At 38.0% G+C, this 21,896-nt stretch overlaps 2 protein-coding genes across 3 annotated transcripts; one reads left to right on the plus strand and one right to left on the minus strand.

The window, feature by feature from the left end:
• Nucleotides 1-1,924: 1,924 nt before the first annotated feature.
• parp9 (poly(ADP-ribose) polymerase family member 9) lies at nucleotides 1,925-8,030 on the minus strand. Its single transcript, XM_032567031.1, has 8 exons — nucleotides 7,814-8,030; nucleotides 6,165-7,067; nucleotides 5,801-6,019; nucleotides 5,475-5,690; nucleotides 5,139-5,196; nucleotides 4,374-4,834; nucleotides 4,090-4,249; nucleotides 1,925-2,911 (listed from the first exon to the last, which is right to left on the minus strand). Exons 2-8 carry the CDS (start codon nucleotides 7,050-7,052, stop codon nucleotides 2,634-2,636), a joined length of 2,280 nt encoding a protein of 759 aa, XP_032422922.1. The 5' UTR covers nucleotides 7,053-7,067; nucleotides 7,814-8,030; the 3' UTR covers nucleotides 1,925-2,633.
• Nucleotides 8,024-20,940, plus strand: LOC116722753 (protein mono-ADP-ribosyltransferase PARP14-like). 2 transcript variants are annotated; one of them, XM_032567020.1, is made up of 17 exons: nucleotides 8,024-8,259; nucleotides 8,335-8,435; nucleotides 8,999-9,029; nucleotides 11,359-11,643; nucleotides 11,722-11,946; nucleotides 12,066-14,308; nucleotides 14,800-15,030; nucleotides 15,119-15,340; nucleotides 15,514-15,607; nucleotides 15,717-15,863; nucleotides 16,111-16,173; nucleotides 16,275-16,451; nucleotides 17,522-17,740; nucleotides 17,831-18,445; nucleotides 18,607-18,743; nucleotides 19,156-19,330; nucleotides 20,008-20,940. In XM_032567020.1, exons 1-17 carry the CDS (start codon nucleotides 8,085-8,087, stop codon nucleotides 20,283-20,285), a joined length of 5,418 nt encoding a protein of 1,805 aa, XP_032422911.1. In that variant the 5' UTR covers nucleotides 8,024-8,084; the 3' UTR covers nucleotides 20,286-20,940. The 2 variants fall into 2 exon arrangements, with proteins under 2 accessions (XP_032422911.1, XP_032422912.1); XM_032567021.1 differs by having other exon boundaries at nucleotides 15,514-15,601.
• The last annotated feature ends 956 nt before the right edge of the window (nucleotides 20,941-21,896 follow it).

A 21,896-nucleotide genomic window follows, 5' to 3' on the forward strand; every position in this document is an offset into this window, starting at 1 on the left:
TGTTTAAAAATAAAATTTATTAAATTAATCTCAAAATTTAGTTTTTTTTTCTAGCAAATTTTTGACATTTCAAACTGAGAAATGTCTCCTGGTCCAACGGTGGAAATGTACGCCTTTTTGTTTGAATCTAATATTCTGTCACTTGAAGTTGGAAGAATTATTATAGTAATATATTTATAACTTATGTCTATAATTTATAATATGGGAAAAATATCTTGTTCCACTTATAACTTGTACTTTTTAGAATTATTGAAACAAGCTCCTATTTCTTGCCAAAAAGTTACTTGTAAGTTACTTTTCTTATTTTAAATGTACTAAGATATTTGTAGTAGGAACTAATCAGAAATCCTTGGTAGGATTTTGTGTTTTTGCAGTGCAGGCTGTACAGCTGCTGTAATCTCTCCTGTTATTCTGTGTAAACTTCCTGTTTGTCCTTAGAGAACTGTGAAACTTTTGTTTTATTGTGGCTGTTCAAACTTTTAGTTTAATTTTCTCTTTATATTCATGGAGAAACCCAGTCAGAGCTGTTTTTCGTTTTGTCGGTACTGTTTGGATGTTAGTCGTGGTTCTTGGAGGAAAGACGCCAGTAAAAGCCTTCCCTGACGGAAGCGGTCTAGTTAAAGGCCACATCCTGTGTTTTCTGATGTTACAAACTGTATTTATAGAACAGATTTAATGCACAAAAACCTCAAAGCGCTAATAAAAGTACAAATTCAGACAAAAAAACTTGTTTTGTGTTTCTCACATAGAACATGGTGATAAAATTTACAAATGAAACCAGAATTTTACACAAATTCACATTTTTCCCTCCATGTCTGAAGTTAAATCAAACCAAACTTGATTGAGGTCAGAATCATAAAAAATTAAGTCTAATTGATAAATATGACAACAATGAGAGAGAGAATATGTCAGATGTATTTCAATATGTCTTCAGGGGAAACATTTTCTTTGAACTGGATGAATCGGGTCAAACATTTCGGGTTTGCTGGAGTTCTGGTCCGTTGCTCCTGACAGAACCGGTGGTACTGGGTCAGGTTTGTACGCCGCCTCACGAAACATTGACTCTGTTAAGTCACGTTGTACTTTCTCTGTATTCTTTCTCTGTTATTGTCCACTTCGAAGACCAAAGCTTTTTCCTGCCTTTAGATGTTGCTGCCATATTTCTGTACGATGTTTTTTCCTCATGATGTTCACCAGTTCCTCCTGCAGCAGGACAGCAACACAACATGATGCTGCCACCGCAGACAGGGTGGTGCAAGCATCCCCGTTCTTCCTCCGGATGGTCGTTATGCCCAGATATTTCCACTTTTCTTTCTTCATATCTCTAAAAATGAAAATCTTTGTCTCAAGCTACCATCTGTCTTTTTCTGCTTCTTTCAGAGTTCTGGCCTCTTGCTTGCTGAACGGCCTTTCAGCCCGTTTGGCTCCAGGACCGGAAGCTTCTGCAATCATAACGGAGGCTCAGATGTCTCTCCTGAACATTTTCTGTTCAGTTTTTTACTGAACAAGCAGCAACAGCTGCTTGTATCCTAGCAACCAAAGTCAATATAAGGCAAGATGGCAACAAAAGACAACACCAGATCCTTCAAAATAAGACTTCCTCTCCCCAAAATAAATCTAGCTTTGCACTTAAACATTTCACTTCACCTTTTTGTAATTATGTACAATCATGCTACATTCAGTAAATAATAATGTAAATTAAATTATGCTAACATAATTTACATTATAAATAAGTCAACACGTCTTACCAGCTTCAGCAGAACCTTCAGTAGGTTTTTGTTTTTTGGTTTGAGATTAATTCACACATTTTGGACCAGAATGATGCTAAATGTCCTCGTTTGTTAGATTACAGGAAGCTGAGTGTTTAATTAATTGTAGTTTCATCTTCAGATGTTCAGATAAACAGAAACTGCTCACACTGCTGTTGCTTATGTCCAACTTCCTTTATTAATATTGATTTACTTACAGCAGCATTAGTACAATGTTTACATGTTCACACACAAATTTAGGCAAAGATCCCTTAGAAATATACATCCAGATATGCTGCCAGGCACCTGCTTTATATAGAGCATAGAAAGATTGATGCTAGATTTACAAAGTAAAGTCAAATAAACTGATGCCTTTATTGGTTTGATCCCAAATAATGTTTTTGATTTAACATACTTAACACTTTTCATCAGCAAACAGATGATTATAAAACTTTTGTTGCTATGCAATTTGGTCATTTTGTCCCCAAACTGCAAAAAAATATTAAATAAATCATAAAATAATAAAAGCAGGATTCTGAACCAAAGATATTTTAATATATTTGAACAAGTTAAGAAAAAACAGAAACTTTCATATTTTTACAAACCTACTATTGCTCATCATTATCATTCCTATTGGTGTTTAACGGTTATACACAAAGATATAATAAGACTAATATATTTGTTCTGTTTATAATGTGCCAATGTGAAAATCAAAGTTTCTAATATAACAAAAACTTTTTAGTTTCTGAGTCAGCATACAAGTTTATTTTTGAACTTCTTTCTCTGAGGCTAAAAGTGAATTTATAGAAAACTCTAGTTTACTTCTCTGGAGATTCTTTTTGATCAATCTTTCTGCAATCAGATTCTGATTTCAGAAGGATCACCCTAACGTGAATTCTTGCAGGTGATAATGTACTTTGGCAAAGCTTGATAACCGCTGAAGATAACAGAGACGTCAGATCCTCCATACACGCTGTCACAGAGAATGTTGGGATTTTTTCCATCCGGAGGAGGAAGAATAAATCCTCGTTCACCTTTAGCCGAGTTTCCCAGCAGGACTTCAGCCTCCACAAAGTACAGGTACTCCTCACCTTTCTCCCTCCACAGCTCCAACGCTGTTCTTATGCTGCTTGAGAAGTAGATTCCCTCTCCATACTTTGGGTCTGTAACCAGAAGGAGATTCATTGTGCTGTTAATGTGTCACATGTTTGCTAATTAGACACGGAGTTCTGCAGGGTTGTGTCCTCAGGCTTCTTCACTTCAACAGCAACATGATCCCAGTGGCTCTGATTACAGAATTAGCTCTTGTTTTAAATCATGCTGGTAACAATTTCATTTGACAAAGACTATGACAGACACTAGTCTTAAAGGGGCAGTGTTGTGTTTTTCAGGCACATACACTGCAAAACCACAAAATTGTACCAAGATTTTTGTCTTAGTAGTAATATCTTTGTACACTTGAAATAAGACAAAACGAACTTATAAGTAACTTTACAGCAAAATATAGGATCTTATTTTGAGTCAACAATTCCTTAATATTGATGGAAAACTACAAGTTCCAGTGGCAAATTAGTTAACTTTGGGGAAAAAAAGTTTTCCATAAGTTGAGAATTTATCTGCCAATTTCACGAGTACTTTTAGTTAGTTTTGTCTTATTTCAAGAGTACCAAAATAATTGCACTAGAAATTATATCAAAACTACTTAAGATTTTGTATTTTTGAAATGTCTGTTGTTATAAAAATGCTATATATCTCAAATATGACTTAACAGAAATTTTACTTCCTTATTTATGACACCTTAAAATTGGGTCTCTGCCTCTTTAAAAACTCCTGCGTTTTCTGGACCTCCGACTTCAGGAAGTCATCACAACATGGCTTCTCTGTTAACCCTCTAATGTTTTCACTAGCATTGCTCTGAGCAGTGGCTCCTATAATGACCTCAACAGATCCACCAGGTGTTTGCTAATTGCTGCTGGCTAGTCTGAAGGAGCTGAGGAGGGGGGTGGGAAGCTGCATCTCAAGGGTGGAGCTAAGTCCACCCAGGCTCTTTGCTCAGCTGAATGGTTGCCATGGAGATTAAAGGATTTCTCAAACATGCCTGAAAGATTCAAGACAACACTCCAGTTTTCTTTGATGAGGGAATAACATTAGAACATGATGAAAAGCTAAAACAAAGTCTATTTTACATAATGCTGCTGTTTTAAGACTTTCATGTTTCCAAATGAATTTAAAAAATTTATTTGTATGTCATATTTTCCTTTTGTCCTGCTTCTGTAATTCTGGTTATCATGCTATTCTGACTATATCTTTTCACATTAGCATTGGTGTTAGCGTAGCATACCTTCAGGCGGTGCGCACTCTGCATGGAATCCAATTCTGCTGATCATCTCACAGAACTGAGCAGGGATGCGTTGGAACATCTTTTTAGTAGAGGATTGATGAAGCTGCTTTTTCTTCCGTTCAAACATCTCCTTCAGAGCATCATTCTCCACTTTGTCCACCTAAACATAAAATACTTCACTGTGAATCTGCAGTGCTCTTAGTTTACTATAGTCTTCATAAACATTTGTAATCAAAAATCTGATAAATCTCTGTAATATCTTTAGACGTTTTTATGTACTGTACCTTTACTACCCACAGACCCACAGGTCTGAAAGGCTGTATTCGCTCTGAAAAGAACTGGCTTTTTTTATCAACTGTTTTCTTCTCTCCAGAAACTTTCATGCGTGTCAGTATCTTCAGCTGATGTTCTTCTTCTGCTATAAAATCTTCATGGATTTTGCAGAGCAAGGCCTCCACCTGCAAGGCGGCAATGACGGCGTTTTCCTCCGGTTTCCCCTTTACTGTTAGACATGCATGACCTTGTGAGAAAAACTCCTCAATGCTCAACCCTCCATCAGCTAAAATGGCCAGTTGCAGATGGTCGTGATCACTGAAGTGTGAGATGAAGTTGTTGTTGATCTTGACGGAGTGAGAATCCGTAGAGAGGCGGTTCTTGAGCCATCGCTCAGCCTCATGTTTAGATTCTTCAGAAGGACAAACCAGGCTGATCTGTGGGGCTGGAGCTCTGCTGGACTGGGATTCATCTTTATTCCAAGATTCCGGTTTATAACAACAAAAACAAAAAAATCTGTTTTTCTTCATGCAGATTTTCAAGTAAATGTAGATTTGTAAAATAACTTTATTTAAATAGGATAACATATCTAAGGTTTTGTTTAACTCATTAACTAAGAACACAATGCATCTCATTTTCCAGAAAAATATATTTTGCTGAATTAACCAAAGTTACATAAGCAGAAATACTTTAAATTAAAAAAATTAAAACATCAAACAGTTAAGAACATATTTTTGGGACAAATAAAACATGTTATAGAAAGATTTTGTTATTACCATGTCCATAGTTGGGTTGTGGTCTCTTTTGGAGATTTTTCATTTGACTTTCAAAAGCCTGTTAAAAAGGAACCAATAATACCAATATTAGCTGCTATAAAATAAAAATACCTGTCATTTTCCTGAATCAAAGTTCACATTTATATTGTAGCTCTTGACAGGAACATGTGAATAAGATTAGCCAAACTTTTTCAAACGTTTTAAATCAATAAGGCAACAGAAAATCCACAATCATTTTCTATTTTTCAGTTGTCCACCTACAGCTTTTGTACAAAAAACATTACGGATTTTATACATAAAAAAGGAAACATTTTTAAAAAGTCAGGAATTTCATACCTGAAATATTCTGTCATCCGTAGGAAAAATGACAAAGTGAACTTGGAGCATTTTTGAACAATTTAAGGCATATTTAGTCACTGCATCCAACATGAGCCTGGCTGATTCTGCTCCACTAAACCCGAGGGCTCCAGTTCCAATTGCAGGAAAGGCAATTGAGCTGTTATTTTGAGCTGCTGCTTGCCACAAGCATTCGCTTACGGAATCGAAAAGGATCTGAAATTAATAAGTAGGCAGATGGTTATGGTGAGGAAAACTAAGCAGTTAACCCAGTTATATTCAAAATAAACTAGGTAAGTATAGTCTGTGGCGCCTGAGGGCTGTACCTTTTCTGCTTTAGAGCCATTAGACTTTTCAATGCAAAACGTGTGATACACTGCTTTGCAGGACAGCCTGTAGGGTTTTGTGTGAATGATATTGTTGAACCCTTTAGCTGTTTTTATTTCATTTTGCATTTCCGGACCTGCTTTATTCAATATAGCGCTGGAAATCGCGCCAGTGCTTAGTTTGAAGTTTGCTGAAGCAGTGTTGACAATGACATCCGTCTGAAAGAGAAAATAAACAAATAAATACAAGTATTGTTTGAATTTATCCAAAAATAAATCTTTACTTGGACTTAACCTAACAGAAAAATTACTAGCGAATACGTACATGTTTTATTTGTACAAGGTAATAACTACAGACTCTTACATTTTGCGCTTCAATTTTCCCCTTCTTCAGTGTTAGAACGACATTATTGATCTGGACTGAAAGTGATTCAGTTTTGGTTGTGCTTCCTGGATGATTTGCTGTTGCCTGATTGTAAAGTGTGTGCTGCTGAGGACTGAATATCTGATTGCATGCTCTCTTCATTTCCTGCACTGTGGGCTCATCATTGTTCACAAGGAAGATTTCTTGAGGAGTAAGTCTGTGTGGGTTGTCATAATAAGCTTTTATAGTTGACACTATGGTGTTGGCACATTCTCGCAGTGGGTAGTTGAACAACCCTGAGCTTATGGCAGGAATGGCAACAGTTGCCAGACGATTCTCTCCAACTCTGTTGAGAATACTCTTGATGGTTTTCTCCAAAGCAGGTCTACCTTTTTCTGGATCGAAGTTGAAAGCACTCATTGACAGATCTGGACCCACAGCATGAATTATCATCTTGCATGGTAGTGACCCTGAACTCAAAACAACTGCCTCTCCTGTATTTACTTTACTATACTTTTTGACATGATCATCACTTTCCATTTGGATTTGAGGACCACCAGCTTTAGACAGAGCCAGAGCAAGGCCTCCATAATGCTTTAAATCTTCATTAGCAGCATTCACAACAGCATCAGCAGGGAAATTGGTGAGATCAGCCTTCCACACAGAAACCTTTACACCTGAACGCAACTTAAATTGACCTCTTTCCTCTTGGGGAATAGTTGGTGTCCGTTTCTGGTATTTATTGCTCATCTCGGTCTCCATCTCCACACCCTGAATGGTGGTCACACATCTGAATTTATCATAAAGGGCTTTACACAGAGCATCTCCAGATTTTTTCACAATGTTGACTGATGGTCCATAAAGAGGGATATCCACTTTAACCTCCATTGTTGCTCAATAAACCTGTGGGAAGATCATGAACAACATTTTAAAATATCTCAAACCCTTCTAGAAGTGTACAAAGGTAAGAAATTACACATAAAAATAGTTCACAATTAGTAGCGTTCACAAGTTATTTGTCAATCTTATGTGGGACAATTCCAACTAATCTAAGTAATTCTCCAGCTTTTGGTTTTTTGTTTGGTTGTTGTTGTTTTTGTGGACGATAATTAGATGTTTTGTACGCTTTAAAACAACATTGAACTACTGTTTTAATTTTACTCCAGCAGAGGGCGACAGATTTTTAAGCTATAAAATAATTGACGTTAAAGATTATCCACCGTCTCCGAAACAACATGACATGTTTTATTACGCTTAACTAATCTGCACTGGTTCTAATATGGTCGTACTGTTTTTCAGTAGACACATATTTTAACTATACTTTCAACTAAACTTTTTGGCATTACGTTTATTGTCACAACTGCACATTGCAATCATTTCTCAATCTAGGCAAAACATTAAAATGTTCGAAAACGTTACAGATATTCCGTCGACGTTAGGTTCTCCTCGCCATTTTCCTGATCATCCTCTATTATTAAAAACGAATCTTCACAACTGCGACCACTTTATGACACAATCCAAACGCGAATTATGAATGACTGACTGATTTCCAACCTAGTTTCATATAAATTATTAGGAAAATGCATTGCATTTATCAATAAAATAGTACTTTCGGTCTGAAGAACCAAGTAAAGAGACGAATCGCTTACCTTGCCTGGCGTGGAAAGTCCCCAGTGAAAAACTGAAAGTAAACTGGGACTGGGTGTGGACCAGTTCTAACTGGTTGAACTGCTAGTTCGAGTTAATAAGTCTTCAAAATAAACGAAGAAAACGTGTCGCTCTTCCTGCTGCGACTCCTTCTGCGCCAATCCCGCAAAGCTCCGCAGCTGCGTCAGTAAGAGCGCCTCCCGCCTCCCGTAGTTTCACCAGAAACAAAACCGAAAGAGTTCAGTCAGATCAGAAAGGAGAGAGGCCAGCACCATGGCGGAGGAATACACCTTCCCTGTTCTGGTGGAGTTGGAAGAAAGCAACACACCGAGACTGAAAAATAAGTTGGTGAAATATTTTCAGAGTAAAAAGTCCAACGGAGGAGACTGCGAGGTGGACTATGAGTCCGGGAGCTCAACTGCGCTGCTGCGCTTCCGCAGAGAGGAGGGTGAGTCCCAGACTGTCAGATTTCTGATCAGTCCTGAGTAAAAACCTGCTGGATTTACCCCGTTTTCTCTCTCAGACCAGAAAAATGTCCTGGGCAAAGAGAAGCACCAGATCAGTTTGGATAAAGGAGTGCTAAAGATGACAGTCCGCCTTCCTTCAGACGGAAAACAGAAACAGGTGAGAGCTAAAAAGTGGAAGTTAGACTTATTTACATGCTATCGGATTAGAATTCCTTCGCTTATGATTATTGGAATATTATTTGGAATATTTAGTGGAATACTGATCTAACCTGAGTTACTTCCTGTAATCTCATAAAATGCCTGGCAGTGACATAACACTCACCTCCAGCTGCTGTAAACATGTTCATATTTGTCTTTGTGGGTGTGATTTATTTTATGTCTATTAATCGGTAAACTCATTTCATGTTTACTTTTATGGCTTTTATCATGTATGATGCTGAGCTGACCAGCTCTGGACCTTTGAACACTTTTGTTTAAACTCTGAGCTGCTAATGAAGACCTGGCCCTGCTGGGCTTTCATTGTTTACTGCAAGTCATATGACCCATCAGAATCCAAGATGCTGTCTGATTTCATTCCTGCTTTTATCCTTTCACTTTCTGTGTTTGAGGATATGTCACAGAATAAACCTGCTTATCTTTTTCTAACCAGTTCTTGAATGTGTAATTCATCAGCATTGCCCAACAAAAATGTCTAAAATGTCTCAAATCTGTTTTAAACAGGGGGATTCAACTGATAAAGGCAGCAAAAAGTGTAAGTATCCATGAAGGAAATATCTGCCACTGATGTGACATTTATTTAATACAGCGGCTTGCAGAAGTATTCACACCCCACAAACCTTTCACAAACACAATATATATATTTCATTGGAGTTTAGTGTGAAAGACCAACAAAAAGTGGCGCACAATTGTGAAATGGAAAGAAAAGTATACATGATTCAAAACATTTTGTACAACTAAAAAACTGAAAAGTGTGGTGTGTAAAACCATCTTTTGATGCAAATCCAGCTGAAAGTCTTTTAGTGTTTTGTTTGTTTCTACCAGCTTCGATCGTCTAGTGACTGAAACTTTTGCCTGTTTGCCAAACAACTCAAATTAGATGCAAAGCGTTTGTGAACAGCAGTTTTCAGATCTTGCCACACATTCTGGACTTTGACTGGGCCATTCTGACGGAATGTTTTAAACCTTCCACATGCCCCAACATGGCTTCTGGCAAACTGCAAATGGGACTTATGATGGTTTTCTTTTAATAGCTTTCTTCTTGCCATTCTCCATAAAGTCCATGTTTATGCAGTGATGACTAATAGTTGCCCTGTGGACAGATTCCTCCACCTGAGCTGTGGATCTCTGAATTTGGTCCAGAGACACCAGGGGCCTCTTGGCTGCATCTCTGATCAGGCCTCTCCTCGTTCAGGAAGTTTAGGTGGACGGCCTTGTCTTGGTAGGTTTACAGTTGCACCGTACTCTTTCCATTAGCGGATGATGGATTGATGTTCAATCATTTCCGTGAGATGTTCAAAGCTTTTGGAAATCTTTTTGTAGCCTAAACCTGCTTTAAACTTCTCCACAACTTTATCCCAGATCTGTCTGGGACAAAGACAAATCTTTGACTTCATGATATTCTCTTAGCCAACATCTGAGGCCGTAAGGAGCAGCTGGATTTATACTGAGATTAAATGACACACAGTCATATAATTTCTAGTAGATTCATCAGCAGTCATTAGGCAGCTTCTGAAGGTAATTGTTGAGCTTAGAGAAAAGGGGACTGAATCATTTTGCAAATTAAGGAAGAGCCCTTTAGACTAACTAACAAATAGTCCTTACAGTCCCTGGAACTCTACATTCCTCTGTACTCTCCTGTACAAACTGAAATGCTGTTTTAAGTTTGTTGCAGCAGAGGGAGACAGAGATTTTCAAACTACAAGGTTGTGACCGTCTGTTTTTATCAAAACAACAGGCTGGATATGGTTTAAATACGTTTTACTAATCTGCATTAAATTAGTAAAACATATTTAAAGGGAATTATAAATAATGATGGGATTTACTTTATAAGTTCCACGTCTTTCTTTCTGTACTCAGACGATGTTTCTTGGGATCTAATATAATCTTTCAAACAAAAACAATAATGGATAATAATGACCTTACTATAAATTACTAAAGTATTATGTTTTGACAAAGATGTAAGAATAACCTTGTTTTAAAGGCGTGTCTGTATCCATGCACATAAAATTATTACTAAATCTCTTGAACAACAATAAGCCTGTATATAACAATAAAAACGGTGATTACCAGTTGCATAAAAGCTGCTTCCTTGCTGGACAGTAAATGTTCATGGTTGCTTCGAGGTTTTCTGGTCATACTGAGTGATACTTTGAGTTTTGATTGTCAGAAATAGTTTCGGTTTTAAGCTTTAGAGGTTTAAAATATTTATGGTGTTTGATGGCAACTATTGTACCAAAGCTTTTTGCTGAAATGGGACTTTTTTTTACTCTTCTATAAGTTTAAATTTTACAGTTATCATTGACAAAAAGTACTTTCCACATTTTTAAAAAACCTGTTGAGTTGCATGGTTTTATTTTGCGTTTTTATTAGAACTGGAGATTTGTCAGACTTTCTGGTACAGTACTCGACTCTTTGTGCCAATAGTTAAGTTTTCATTGGAGCTGACAAAAATCACATGTGGCATTCCCCAAGGTTCCATGTTGGGGTCTCTCCTATTAAATATCAACATGCTGACATTAACTTAGATTATAATAAATAACAAGATAAGTTCCCGTAATTATGCAGATGATACACAACCCATGTCACCAGGTAATTATAAACCGACTGAAGCATCCTTTCTCAAGATACTTAAAACCAATCAATGTGTGGATGTTCATAACTTCCTTCAGTTAAATAAAAATAAAACAGAAGTAAATATGATATGTCCACATTAAGGTCATAATTAGATGGATCATCTAATATAAGCTTTTCTTTAGCTCATAATAATACAGTCTATACTTATACTTTGCTTCTGATTGACTTGTTTCATTGGTAAGTAAAAAACAGGTTTTACTCATTCATCGTTCATATTTCAATAACAGCAGACCATGAAGGGACCAACAAACAGTCCAAAGTTCAAGAACCCAAACCTGTGGATGAAGGTCAGACGGGGGCAAAAGGCAAAGATGGTGATTCAGATGATGAGGAGCAGTGCTCCAAGTCGGCTGTTTTAGGGAATATTCCAGATTCTTTAACCTCAGAATTTCTGGAAATGATTGTGGAGAACATTTTGAGAGACCTAAGCTCTCCGACTGCCTCCCAGGACTACAACCTGGAACTGATCCCTGACATCTCATCTGCTGTTGTCACTTTCCAGAGTGGAAAAGGTACCCACTTAGTTCATGTTCATGTTCAATTATATTTAGAACAACTTGAAATTTGATGTTTTTATTTTAACTTCACAGACAACACTGACTTCATAGAAAGATGTCCTCAAAATCGGATGTTTACAAAGAAGGGGTTATCAGTCCGACCCCTTGAGACCACAAAGAAGGTTATGGTTGAAGGGGTTTCAGACTGCAGTGAAGACATGCTGTGTCTCTACTTTGAGAGTAAAGGGGGAGATGTGGAAGATGTTCAACTAAATGAAGCTGAACAGTCTGCTGTCGTCATATTTAAGAACCATCAAGGTAGTTAACCTGCCCTACTTCCTGATTACTGCAGTTTATTCTGATAGTATGCTCTATGTTCAACTGAAGTGACTACCAACTTAGAAATGTGGAGTGTAACTTTGTGTTTTAATCCACAGATGTTAAGAAAGTCTTGGGTAAGAAGCATGAGATAAAAAAGGAAGAAGTCAAAGTCTACCCGTTCTACAAATCTTTGGGAGTAGCACTTTATGGGAAAGATAAGCCGTCACCAAAGCTTCCAGCTGCCATCTCTGAGCCCATTGACAACGCTGTCCTCAGATACCTAGCTAACCACAAAGCGGCTCTGGACACCGTTGGCCGTGACTTGGAAAAACATTTCTGCAACATTACCCTGGAGCAGTCTGCTGTCCGCCTCAGTGCCTCGCCCTCATTACTGAAGCAAAAAGATGCCAAAGTCATCATCAAAGAGTGGGCAAACACTGTGAAAGCAACCTTTTCTCAGGCTGTGTCAAAATTCAAAACACTACAGTTCTCCCTGGAGTCAGATGTATGGGAGGAATCTGAGCAGAAGATTAAAGAGAAACTGCAGAAGGAAGATGTTGTTGTAGTTTCTGATAAAACCAGTGGTGTCCTTTCAGTGGCCGGCCTTGAGAATGATGTCAACACACTCAAGAAACCTATTTCAGACGTTCTTGACAGGATCAAGAAAAGGGTCCGAAGGGAGACATTAAGTAAAACTCAAGAGATCAATGTGTCACCATCAATGTTCCACATCCTTTCTCAAGATGGTCTTCAGGACAAACTCCTGCAAGTGTACCCAGAACTCAAAATGTCATACGACCAAAACAAGCAAGCTCTAAAAGTAACTGGCTTTGTGGACGAGATTATTAATGCAACCCAGGTGATAAGCAACGCAACACTAGGATTAAAGCGACAGAATTTAGAAGTAGATGAGTTTTTGCTTGACATGCTGAAGGACGAACAACAAGAGGAGGCCACCGATATACTTCTAACAGCCTATGGCATAAAAGCAGCCTTGGAGATCAGTCCACAGAGGGTGCAGCTTGTTGCTGTTTCTGACAAGGACCTAATGAATACTCAAGACCATCTAAGCCAAATTCTGAAATCTGAATACATCGAAGTTGAAGACCTTGAAGTCCTGAAGAAGCCGGAGTGGCAGCAGCTGGTCCATCAGCAGGAAAAAGCAAACAGTGGGTCAGGAATGAGAGTTCAGATCATAACTCATCAACAGCAAGTGGTGGTGTCCGGTCACAAGGACAGTGTGGACAAAGTTAGCAGTGAACTAGAAGACTTTATAACAGACAATGCTCATGTTGAAGAATTTGTTGCTGTTAAGGCAAATGTCATCATTGAGTACCTGAAAGGTCAGACAACCTTGTTGAAGCAACTAGAAGGGGTGGAAGTGTCCTTTGGAAATCAGGAAATCATCCTAAGTGGCTGTAGATCTGCTGTGAAAGATTGCAAGACCATAGTCAAAGCTTTACTAGCTTCTGTGTGCTTTGATAGTTTTAAAGTCACAAAACCTGGAGTCAAGAAATGTTTTCAGGAAAAAGAATTGTTTTTTGCTTCTTCTATTAAGAGTGATACTGACTGCCTGGTTCAGCTGGCTGATAAATCAAATGAAGAAGACGACTTTGCCTTAGTACAAGTACAAAAACCCATTTACAAAGTCCAGACAAGTGATGGAGTGGAAATAGTGGTCTCCAAGGCAGACATGTGCAGTTACTCGGTGGATGCTGTCGTCAATCCTTCTACTGAGGACTTGAAACATACCTCTGGTCTTGCTTTGGCACTTTCTAAAGCTGCAGGTCCTCAGTTGCAGACTGAATGTGACCAAATAATTTCTGTAAAAGGAAAACTCCGACCTGGAGATTGTGTCGTAACAGATGCTGGAGGAATGCTTCGTTGCAAAAAGGTGATCCATGCCGTAGGACCCTATTTTGATCAAGCAAAGCCAAAGAAGGCTGAGGCCCAGTTGAAAAGAACTGTTAAAGAAAGCTTAGAACTTGCTGAAAAGTGTGGCTGTGTGTCTGTGGCCCTTCCTGCCATCAGCAGAAATCTTGGCTTCCCACTCAATCTGTGCCTAGCTACCATTACTAGAGCAGTGAAGGAATACTGTGATGAGAAGTATGATGACAACACCCTGAAGACGATTCATCTGGTGGACAATGAGGACAGTGTTGCTCTTGGTATGGAAATTGCTGTGAAGCAGGAGTTTGGAAGTGATGGAGTTAGTGTTTCATCTCAAAATGCTATCCCTAAAGTTAGTCAGAAATCTCCATTGCTCAAGCTAGTTCCACCTGACCCAAGCTTGTGCCGAGGGCAGACCAAAGAGGGCTTGAACATTGTTCTTAAAAAGGGAAACATTGAGGCTGCCAAGGTAAATATACGTGGTTTTGAAAAACTAATTTAAATATAAAGGTTTTTAAACTGAAATATTCTTCAACGTGGACTGCCCTTTGTCTATGGAAAGAGGAAGATATTCTGAAAGTAGAGCAAGGGTAATGAGTAGAGCCGCAGAGGCCCCCCAGAAAGCTAATTTCATTACTGGTGCGATCCAAAGTTGTTTTACGAGACAAGAAACCTCAAGACATCAGCTCCGTTTTTTATGTTTTATGTTATGTAAGATTTCAACTTCTGTATGTAAACTCAGCACTGCGAGTTTTTTCTGCTATAGGGTGAAGGACAGGAACCTCAGATAACCCTACTCAATCTGTCTCTATAGAATTATGCAAACCTAGGAAAAGTAGATATATCAGGATAGAAATTTTCTTGACTGATTCTGCTTCCACTCACTGTTGACTTTTGTTGTGTTACAATACAAACTATAGTGAAATTACATATCTTAATAATGCTGTACCATATTTTCAGACAGAGGTAATTGTGAACACAGTGACAGAAGATCTTGTATTGGACAGAGGGGCAATTTCTAAAGCTATCTTCAGTGCAGCTGGACCCAAGCTTCAACAGCTGGTACACAGCCAGAAAACGAAAGGATCACCAGGCGAGATTGTTGTTACAGATAACTGCAAGCTGAAGAGCAAACAGGTTTTCCATGCAATTGCTCCACACTGGAACAATGGCCAAGGCGCAGCTGAAAAGGTACATCATATTCATAGTGTAAAACATTTTAAATTTCTTTCTGAATCAATGAAACTACCAGGTAATCTGTTTTCAAAATGTCTTTCAGACTCTAGCTGGGATCTTTAAAGATTGCTTGGACTTGGCGGAGAAAACTCGTTTGTCGTCTATAACTTTCCCAGCTGTTGGTACCGGAAACCTGGGTTTTCCAAAAAATCTTGTTGCCACTTTGATGCTGGATAAATTCTTGGAGTTCAGCAGCCAAAGACAATCCAAGAACCTTAAGAAGATTGCAGTTGTTCTTTATCCTGGAGATGCACAGACTATTAAGGTACTGAAAAATAAGAATCATTGTAATATTAGAGTGATATTAGTTCTAAATATTAGTTTAGAACTTATTGAACAACATTATCAGTTGGTAAAGCTCACTATAAATGCAGAAATTTGTAGTGAAATCTCATGATCTTTTTATATGAAAGTACAAGTATCAAATTCATTTTGCAGGTATTCACTGATGAATTTCAGAAGAAGTTTCCAAGTGCCACTGGTTCTTCAGCAGCTGCAGGTCCAGCTTCTGCAGATTCTTCAAAAGGTACTGGTAGGCAGATCTTTTCAGTTGCCATTTGCTCAACTTACACAAGACTTGAGTAGTTGCCTAATTTCAAGGTTAAAGTGATATTTTTGTCTGATTTATGTTTTACCAACAGGCAAATTCTCTAAGGTTGTCTCCAGTTCAGGAACTCATGAGACTAAACTGGGAAACGTGACGATTCAGGTAGTAACTGGAGATATAACTAAGGAATCTACTGATGTCATCGTTAACTCTTCAAACGATAACTTCACTCTCAAGTCTGGTAAATCAATCTATATGTGATATATTTGTAATGTATAGTGTAAATCACCAGAATGCACTAAATGCACACTTTAAGCTTCCTAATGATATCGATTTGTGGGACATACATGTTTAGTAAGGTTAAACAAGTAAATATGAGTGTACTATAAGATCTAGTTAGATTTACTAATTTAAAAAGATGAAATAAAGACAAACATTGGTTGTCAATATCAGAACTATCAAACCTTTCACTTCATCTACCTTCCCAGGAGTATCCAAAGCTATTCTGGATGCAGCTGGTGTAGTTGTTTTTGAAGAATGCCAACATCTTGGTAAGAACATTAACTTTTGCTTTGTTGTAACATGCATTCTTAGTTTATGGTTAATTTAGTTCTATAACTAGGTTGTGATTCTGATTAAAACACCCCACCAGGTTCCCAGCCCAATCCAGGCATTATAATGACAGTACCAGGAAACCTAAAGTGCAAAAAGATTCTTCACCTGGTCGGACAGACGGACCCAGTGAAAATCCACAGCACTGTGAAGGAAGCACTCCAAATGTGTGTGAAGAACTCCTACACTTCTGTTTCATTTCCTGCCATTGGTACAGGTGAGGATTGCCAACATAATGAGCTCATTGTAGGCTGCAGATTTAGTGCTCAGTTCTGAATTTTTGCTGAAATGGGATTTTCTTCACATGATTGTTTATATTATTAATTAAACCCAGCTGAAATGAGACTTATGTGTGAACGGTTTATAACCCCAAAGCGACCCACCTGCACAGAAGAATAACAGACAAACTACAGCGCACTGTTTAAGAAAGCAGTAATGGACACAGCCGTTAATTTTAAAGTTTATTCAGCAATGGGAGCCGACAGTATTGTCACAAGATCATAGCAAGACAAACGAAGCTAAAAAACTTCCTTGACTGCAACTTCTGTACAGAAGTCTGTTTGGATGTGTAGTCAGGATTAGGGCTAACCTAACCCTATCCCTGGCTAAGAGTGGTGGGATTGTGATGTGATGTACTTCAGTGACACAAACTTCTTTCATAATTTCATAATTATAATTTTGTACCATTGTTTTCATCCTGATTTACCACACCTGGTATTTTCTGGTGCAGATTTATGATGCATGTCTGACATCAATGACATAAAACTCTTATTGAATGCGACACAAACGTTCAGCCTGTAGATGCTTTGAAAACTATCGGATACGTATCTGAATTGGTTGTACATATGGAAGTGACATAGATTGGAATTTTTTTGGAGGTGAAAAGATTATAGCATAGACCGTCTATGCTACAGCATGCTCTATCAGGTCTATGCTATGCCATGTCTATGTTATGGCCATAAAACCAGATTTGGGAAGCATTTGCCTGCTTTGTGAACGTAGCCTTAGCTTGTCTGCTAATGTAAATCCAGATTACTGCAGTTTCAGATGTTGGCTAACCGATTCTGAAGATGTGTAGTCTTGAAGTGACCAAATGAAAATGGTCATTTCACTTGAATTGACCATTTTCATTTTTTGGATTAAAGATTTTGACTGTATAAATTTGGATTGAATAAACATAACTTTTTTTCTGCTGCACTCAAGGATGAGTCTTAAATTAACCCTTTATAGGTAACTTTTTGAATTTGCAGATTTGAGCCATCAACCACTTGTGTTGCCTGTTTCCAGGTCAAGGCAACGTGCAGGCTAAACAGGTGGCAGACTCCATGTTGGACGCTGTGATCGATGTTTTCAGCCAAAACACCTCCAGCTCCCTGACTTTGATCAGGATAGTCATCTTCCAGCAACCGATGCTGAAAGATTTCCACAGCAGCATGCAAGAAAGAGAAGCCACTGATCCAAAGGAGAAAGGAGGATTCTGGTCCAATGTTGGCCACAGGTTAAAATGTAAGCATAGAGAGAAAAATAGTTGTTGCTTTCATAAGAATCGTTTTTTAGATGAAATCCTAATTTAAGTTGCTTTGTTTATTCTCGCAGCTTTATTTGGATCTGAAAGTTTTGATTCCAAACAGGAGGATGAGATGTTTGATATTGAGACCAAGGAAGTGGAGCCTGCTGTCTTCCATATCTGTGGTGCCTCAAAGGCCAAAGTAGATGCAGCCAAGAAGAAGATAAACGACCTGATGTCTAATGAACAATGCCACGAAGAGATTATAGACAACGACATCTTGAACTTGTCTTCTGCAGACTGTCAACGCATTGTTGACATCCAGATGAAGATGAGTGTGAGCATCAAAAAACAAAGCCGTAATGGCCAAACCTCTTTCATCATTGAAGGACTCAGTAAAGACGTGCTCCGAGCCAGTCGGGAGATAGATAATATGCTGAAGAAAGTGAGACGAGAGCAGGAGCTGAAAAGGAAATTGGAGCTGGCAGCAACTGTGGCAGAGTGGCAGTATCAGCAACATGGGCTTTCATATCAGAGTTTTGATCAGATGACCAACTATGAGCTTGAACATGCGTTGGAGAGAGCAACACCCACTCTAAAAGTTACCATCCATGGCTCAGACTATACAGTCCAGATGCCTAAAGGACCAGCCACTGACAGCAAGGGAACCATCCTGCAGATAAGACGAATTGACAAACTAAAAGGTATTTCATCCTTATATTGTTTTTTTTTTCATATTCTGCCTCCAAAGTATCTAAAAGTCATACCCAATGCTACTGATCTTTAATTTGTCTGCAGGAAATTAAAATGTTCTATTTCCTAAACTGTGTAATGAAACAACTACATCTTTTTTCTATTTTAACAGATGAAGATGTTCCTGAGTTTTGGGATGCTATGCCAGCTGGTAAAACGTGTCATTCTGTCACCCTCCAAACTGCGTCATCAGAGTACGCAGAAGTCCTCAATCTCTTCAAAGCCACATGCAATCGAGCCGTCATCAAGGTAATATCATTAGTAGAGTTGTTCATTCCTGGCACACAATTTGAAGAAGCTAGTTGCTAGCATGTGCCAGGGAATAATTTCTATACAAAAAAGACATTTAGGTATGATTTGTCACCTGGAATAGCTTCCCAGCTATCCACCCACCATGCTGCCACCTCCTGCCCAACAGTCCCTGCTGACTGCAGAACCTTCTGCACCTCAGAAGGTCCTATACCCCTTAAATCAAAATTGGGGCATAGGACTGGCCCTCTCAAAACGAGTAGTGTTGTCCTGTCATCAACTGGAAATTTGAGATATTTTTTTCTTTTATTAAAACAGAAACAATACCTTTACATTAGGCAAAGGAAATAAGGAAACACTCATTATTTCTTAATGAGATAAAAAATGTTTGACGATCTATCTGTGCTTTTAGATCGAAAGGATCCAGAACCCTACACTGTGGAAAAGTCTTCAGATCAAAAAACATGAAATGGAGCTGAGAAATAATCATCAGAACAATGAGAAACGTCTTTTCCACGGCACCAGTGAAAACACTGTCCCCATCATCAATGAACGTGGCTTCAACAGAAGCTACGCAGGAAAGAATGGTGAGACTTTCAGCAATTTTTTGTCTTTAAGAGATCTGTCTGCTGAATCAGTAACTTTTAACAAACATCTCTGTAGTTTCATCCCAGTTTTTGAGGTTGGATCTAATTTTAATTGTGATGTTGCAGCACTTTTGCTCAGAGATGTAAATGGTACAGAAGATCGTTGGTTAATTCTAAAGATTTTTAAGCAGTACTGTGATTATTTATTTGTTGTAAAATTAAATATGTTTAATTTTTAAATATTGTTGAAGCTGCAGTATATACCTTTTATTAAAAAGATGTTTTTACTCGCACCATGTCATGACAGTATAATAATATGAGACAAATAATCTGTGAAAAAATGTTCCTACTGTGTCTTCTCTCACTTCTCCCAGTACTAACTGCAGAAATACAATAAAATATAATCAGAAACAACCAATCAGAGCCAGGAGAAGGGTCTTATTGGCGCTGTCAATCACCCTCATGTACACATCCTCCCCTTTGCTTTAAGGAGGTGGAGGAAATTGATTATTTAACAGATTATCTGTGATGGCAAATTGTCACGACATAGTAACAGTTTTAAAATCTATGGAAAAACATACTTTTGTCAAAGTTACATACTGCAGCTTTTAGAAGTTAAATAAGATTATTGATAACTTCTATAAGTCAAAAATTAACTCTGACTGATCTGTTTTCAGCTGCCTGTTATGGAAACGGTTCCTACTTTGCCGTTAATTCCAGTTACTCTGCACAAGACACCTACTCCAGGCCCAATGCGAAGGGAGAGAAGTTCATGTACCTGTGCAAAGTGCTGACAGGAGACTACACCCTGGGACAGCAAACCATGATCGCTCCACCAACCAAAGGGAGTCTCGGCATATATGACAGTGTGGTGGACAACACGACCACCCCCAGCATGTTTGTAGTGTTTCATGACACCCAGGCCTATCCTGAGTATCTGATCACCTTCAAGTAGCAACACCCAGAAAACATTAAATACAAATAGAAGATATGATAATCATACTAATAATTTTTTTATTTGTTTCACCTTAAGCTCACTTAGTAGTTTTATTCAGGCCCATTTAGTGCCTTAAATTGTTGCCTTAACTTCTCAATGAAGTTAAGTTAATGAAGTTCTCCATGAATGTTTACTGATCTTTCATCACTTTTTGTAAGTGATGAAAGATCATTACAGATGATCTTTCACTTATACACATGATATAAAATGGGAACGTGAGCTTTCACTTTATAAGTGAAAGCTCACGTTCCCTTGATCTTTCACTTGTGAGAGATCAAGTGAAAGATCAAATCAAGAGCTTCTAAAACATGTTGCCTATTTACTATTTACAGTTTACGACTTGCGACAAGAACCTCCTCTGTTCTAAGTTTCACACTCTTATAAACTAACAATCAGTTCTAGATTTAAAAATTAAAATAAAAGTTAACAGGTGTCCAAAGTAAAACTCCAGAATGTATAGTAAACAAGCACAGGTGATTTCACAAGCTCTCAGTAAATTTCTATACTTAAATAAAAGAAAATATTGTTGAAAAACTCTTTTCTCTCATTATACTAATGTTTAGTGAACAGAAATCCTAAAAATAAAAAGCAGGTAGAGGCTTGTCTGATTTGATATGTGACGTAGAATGTGCTTATCTGTCTTTTAAACTGTGTTAAACTGGTTTAACACAGTTTAAGTACAATAAAGTATTTGGACTTTGTTGTTTAACAAATCCCCATACTCTACAATGACTGACATCAAAATGAGTCATTTTTACCTTCTTTTGGAAATCACGTTCTTAATGAATTAAGAAATGTGAAAGCAATTTTTTTTTTTACATAAGTAAAGTTAAAGGAAATGCCAACGTCTGAAAAAATATTAGGACAATGACAGATAATGATAGATTTATTTGGACAAATTTGGAGTTGCAGATAGCGACTAAGGTAATTTGTGAACCTGGGGATATTGCTACAGCTCTGAAAAAGTATTCTGTGACAACCTTGGCACAAATCCATGGCTTTCTGTCGAAACCAAAACATGGTCAGGTAGACGAAAAAGAAAGTCTGCAACAAAGCTGAAAATTGTTGAGGATGCAAAGAAAAACCTACAAAAATCCTCACTTAAATATTGGACTGGTGCAGTGGTTCCCAACGATTTTCTGGGCCCCCTATGTATTACAATAAAATCCCCCCCAAAAAGAAAATAATATCAACTGGGCTCACACATCGTTCAACCAGACATAAACCTAAACACATATTTTGTTTTAAAACTCCACTGAAGTTTATTTCACTCTTCAGGTTGCAACAAAACAAACTACAAACCATCTTTACAGTCAAACACTTTTGTGTAACTGTTTTTAAAAAAATTTTTTATTCATCCATATTGCTTCCTGTGGCCCCCCTGCAATGGCACTGCGCCCTCCATAGGGGGCGCACCCCACACTTTAGGAACCACGGGACTGGTGTGACTTTCAAAATGCGCCACGAGGTGGAATAAAGTTATTACTACACAAATCTCACAAAATATCCAGACTATAATTTGCCATCAGTGCAGAAAGGCCTCAAAAATTTCTGGAACAATCATTTGAA

This window comes from Xiphophorus hellerii, chromosome 7 (genome assembly GCF_003331165.1).
Source record: "Xiphophorus hellerii strain 12219 chromosome 7, Xiphophorus_hellerii-4.1, whole genome shotgun sequence".
In the NCBI taxonomy this organism is placed as follows: Eukaryota; Metazoa; Chordata; class Actinopteri; order Cyprinodontiformes; family Poeciliidae; genus Xiphophorus; species Xiphophorus hellerii.

What these genes read in the sequence shown, in the direction of transcription:
- parp9 (XM_032567031.1), bottom strand. Translation starts at nt 7,052, where the DNA reads ATGGAGGTTAAAGTGGATATCCCTCTTTATGGACCATCAGTCAACATT. An exon ending in ATGGCTCTAAAGCAGAAAAG is followed by an intron (nt 5,691 to 5,800) that starts GTACAGCCCTCA and finishes TATTAATTTCAG; the next exon opens with ATCCTTTTCGATTCCGTAAG. An exon ending in CGGATGACAGAATATTTCAG is followed by an intron (nt 5,197 to 5,474) that starts GTATGAAATTCC and finishes CCTTTTTAACAG; the next exon opens with GCTTTTGAAAGTCAAATGAA.
- LOC116722753 (XM_032567020.1), top strand. Translation starts at nt 8,085, where the DNA reads ATGGCGGAGGAATACACCTTCCCTGTTCTGGTGGAGTTGGAAGAAAGC. An exon ending in TGAAGAATGCCAACATCTTG is followed by an intron (nt 16,174 to 16,274) that starts GTAAGAACATTA and finishes ACACCCCACCAG; the next exon opens with GTTCCCAGCCCAATCCAGGC. An exon ending in GCAATCGAGCCGTCATCAAG is followed by an intron (nt 18,744 to 19,155) that starts GTAATATCATTA and finishes CTGTGCTTTTAG; the next exon opens with ATCGAAAGGATCCAGAACCC.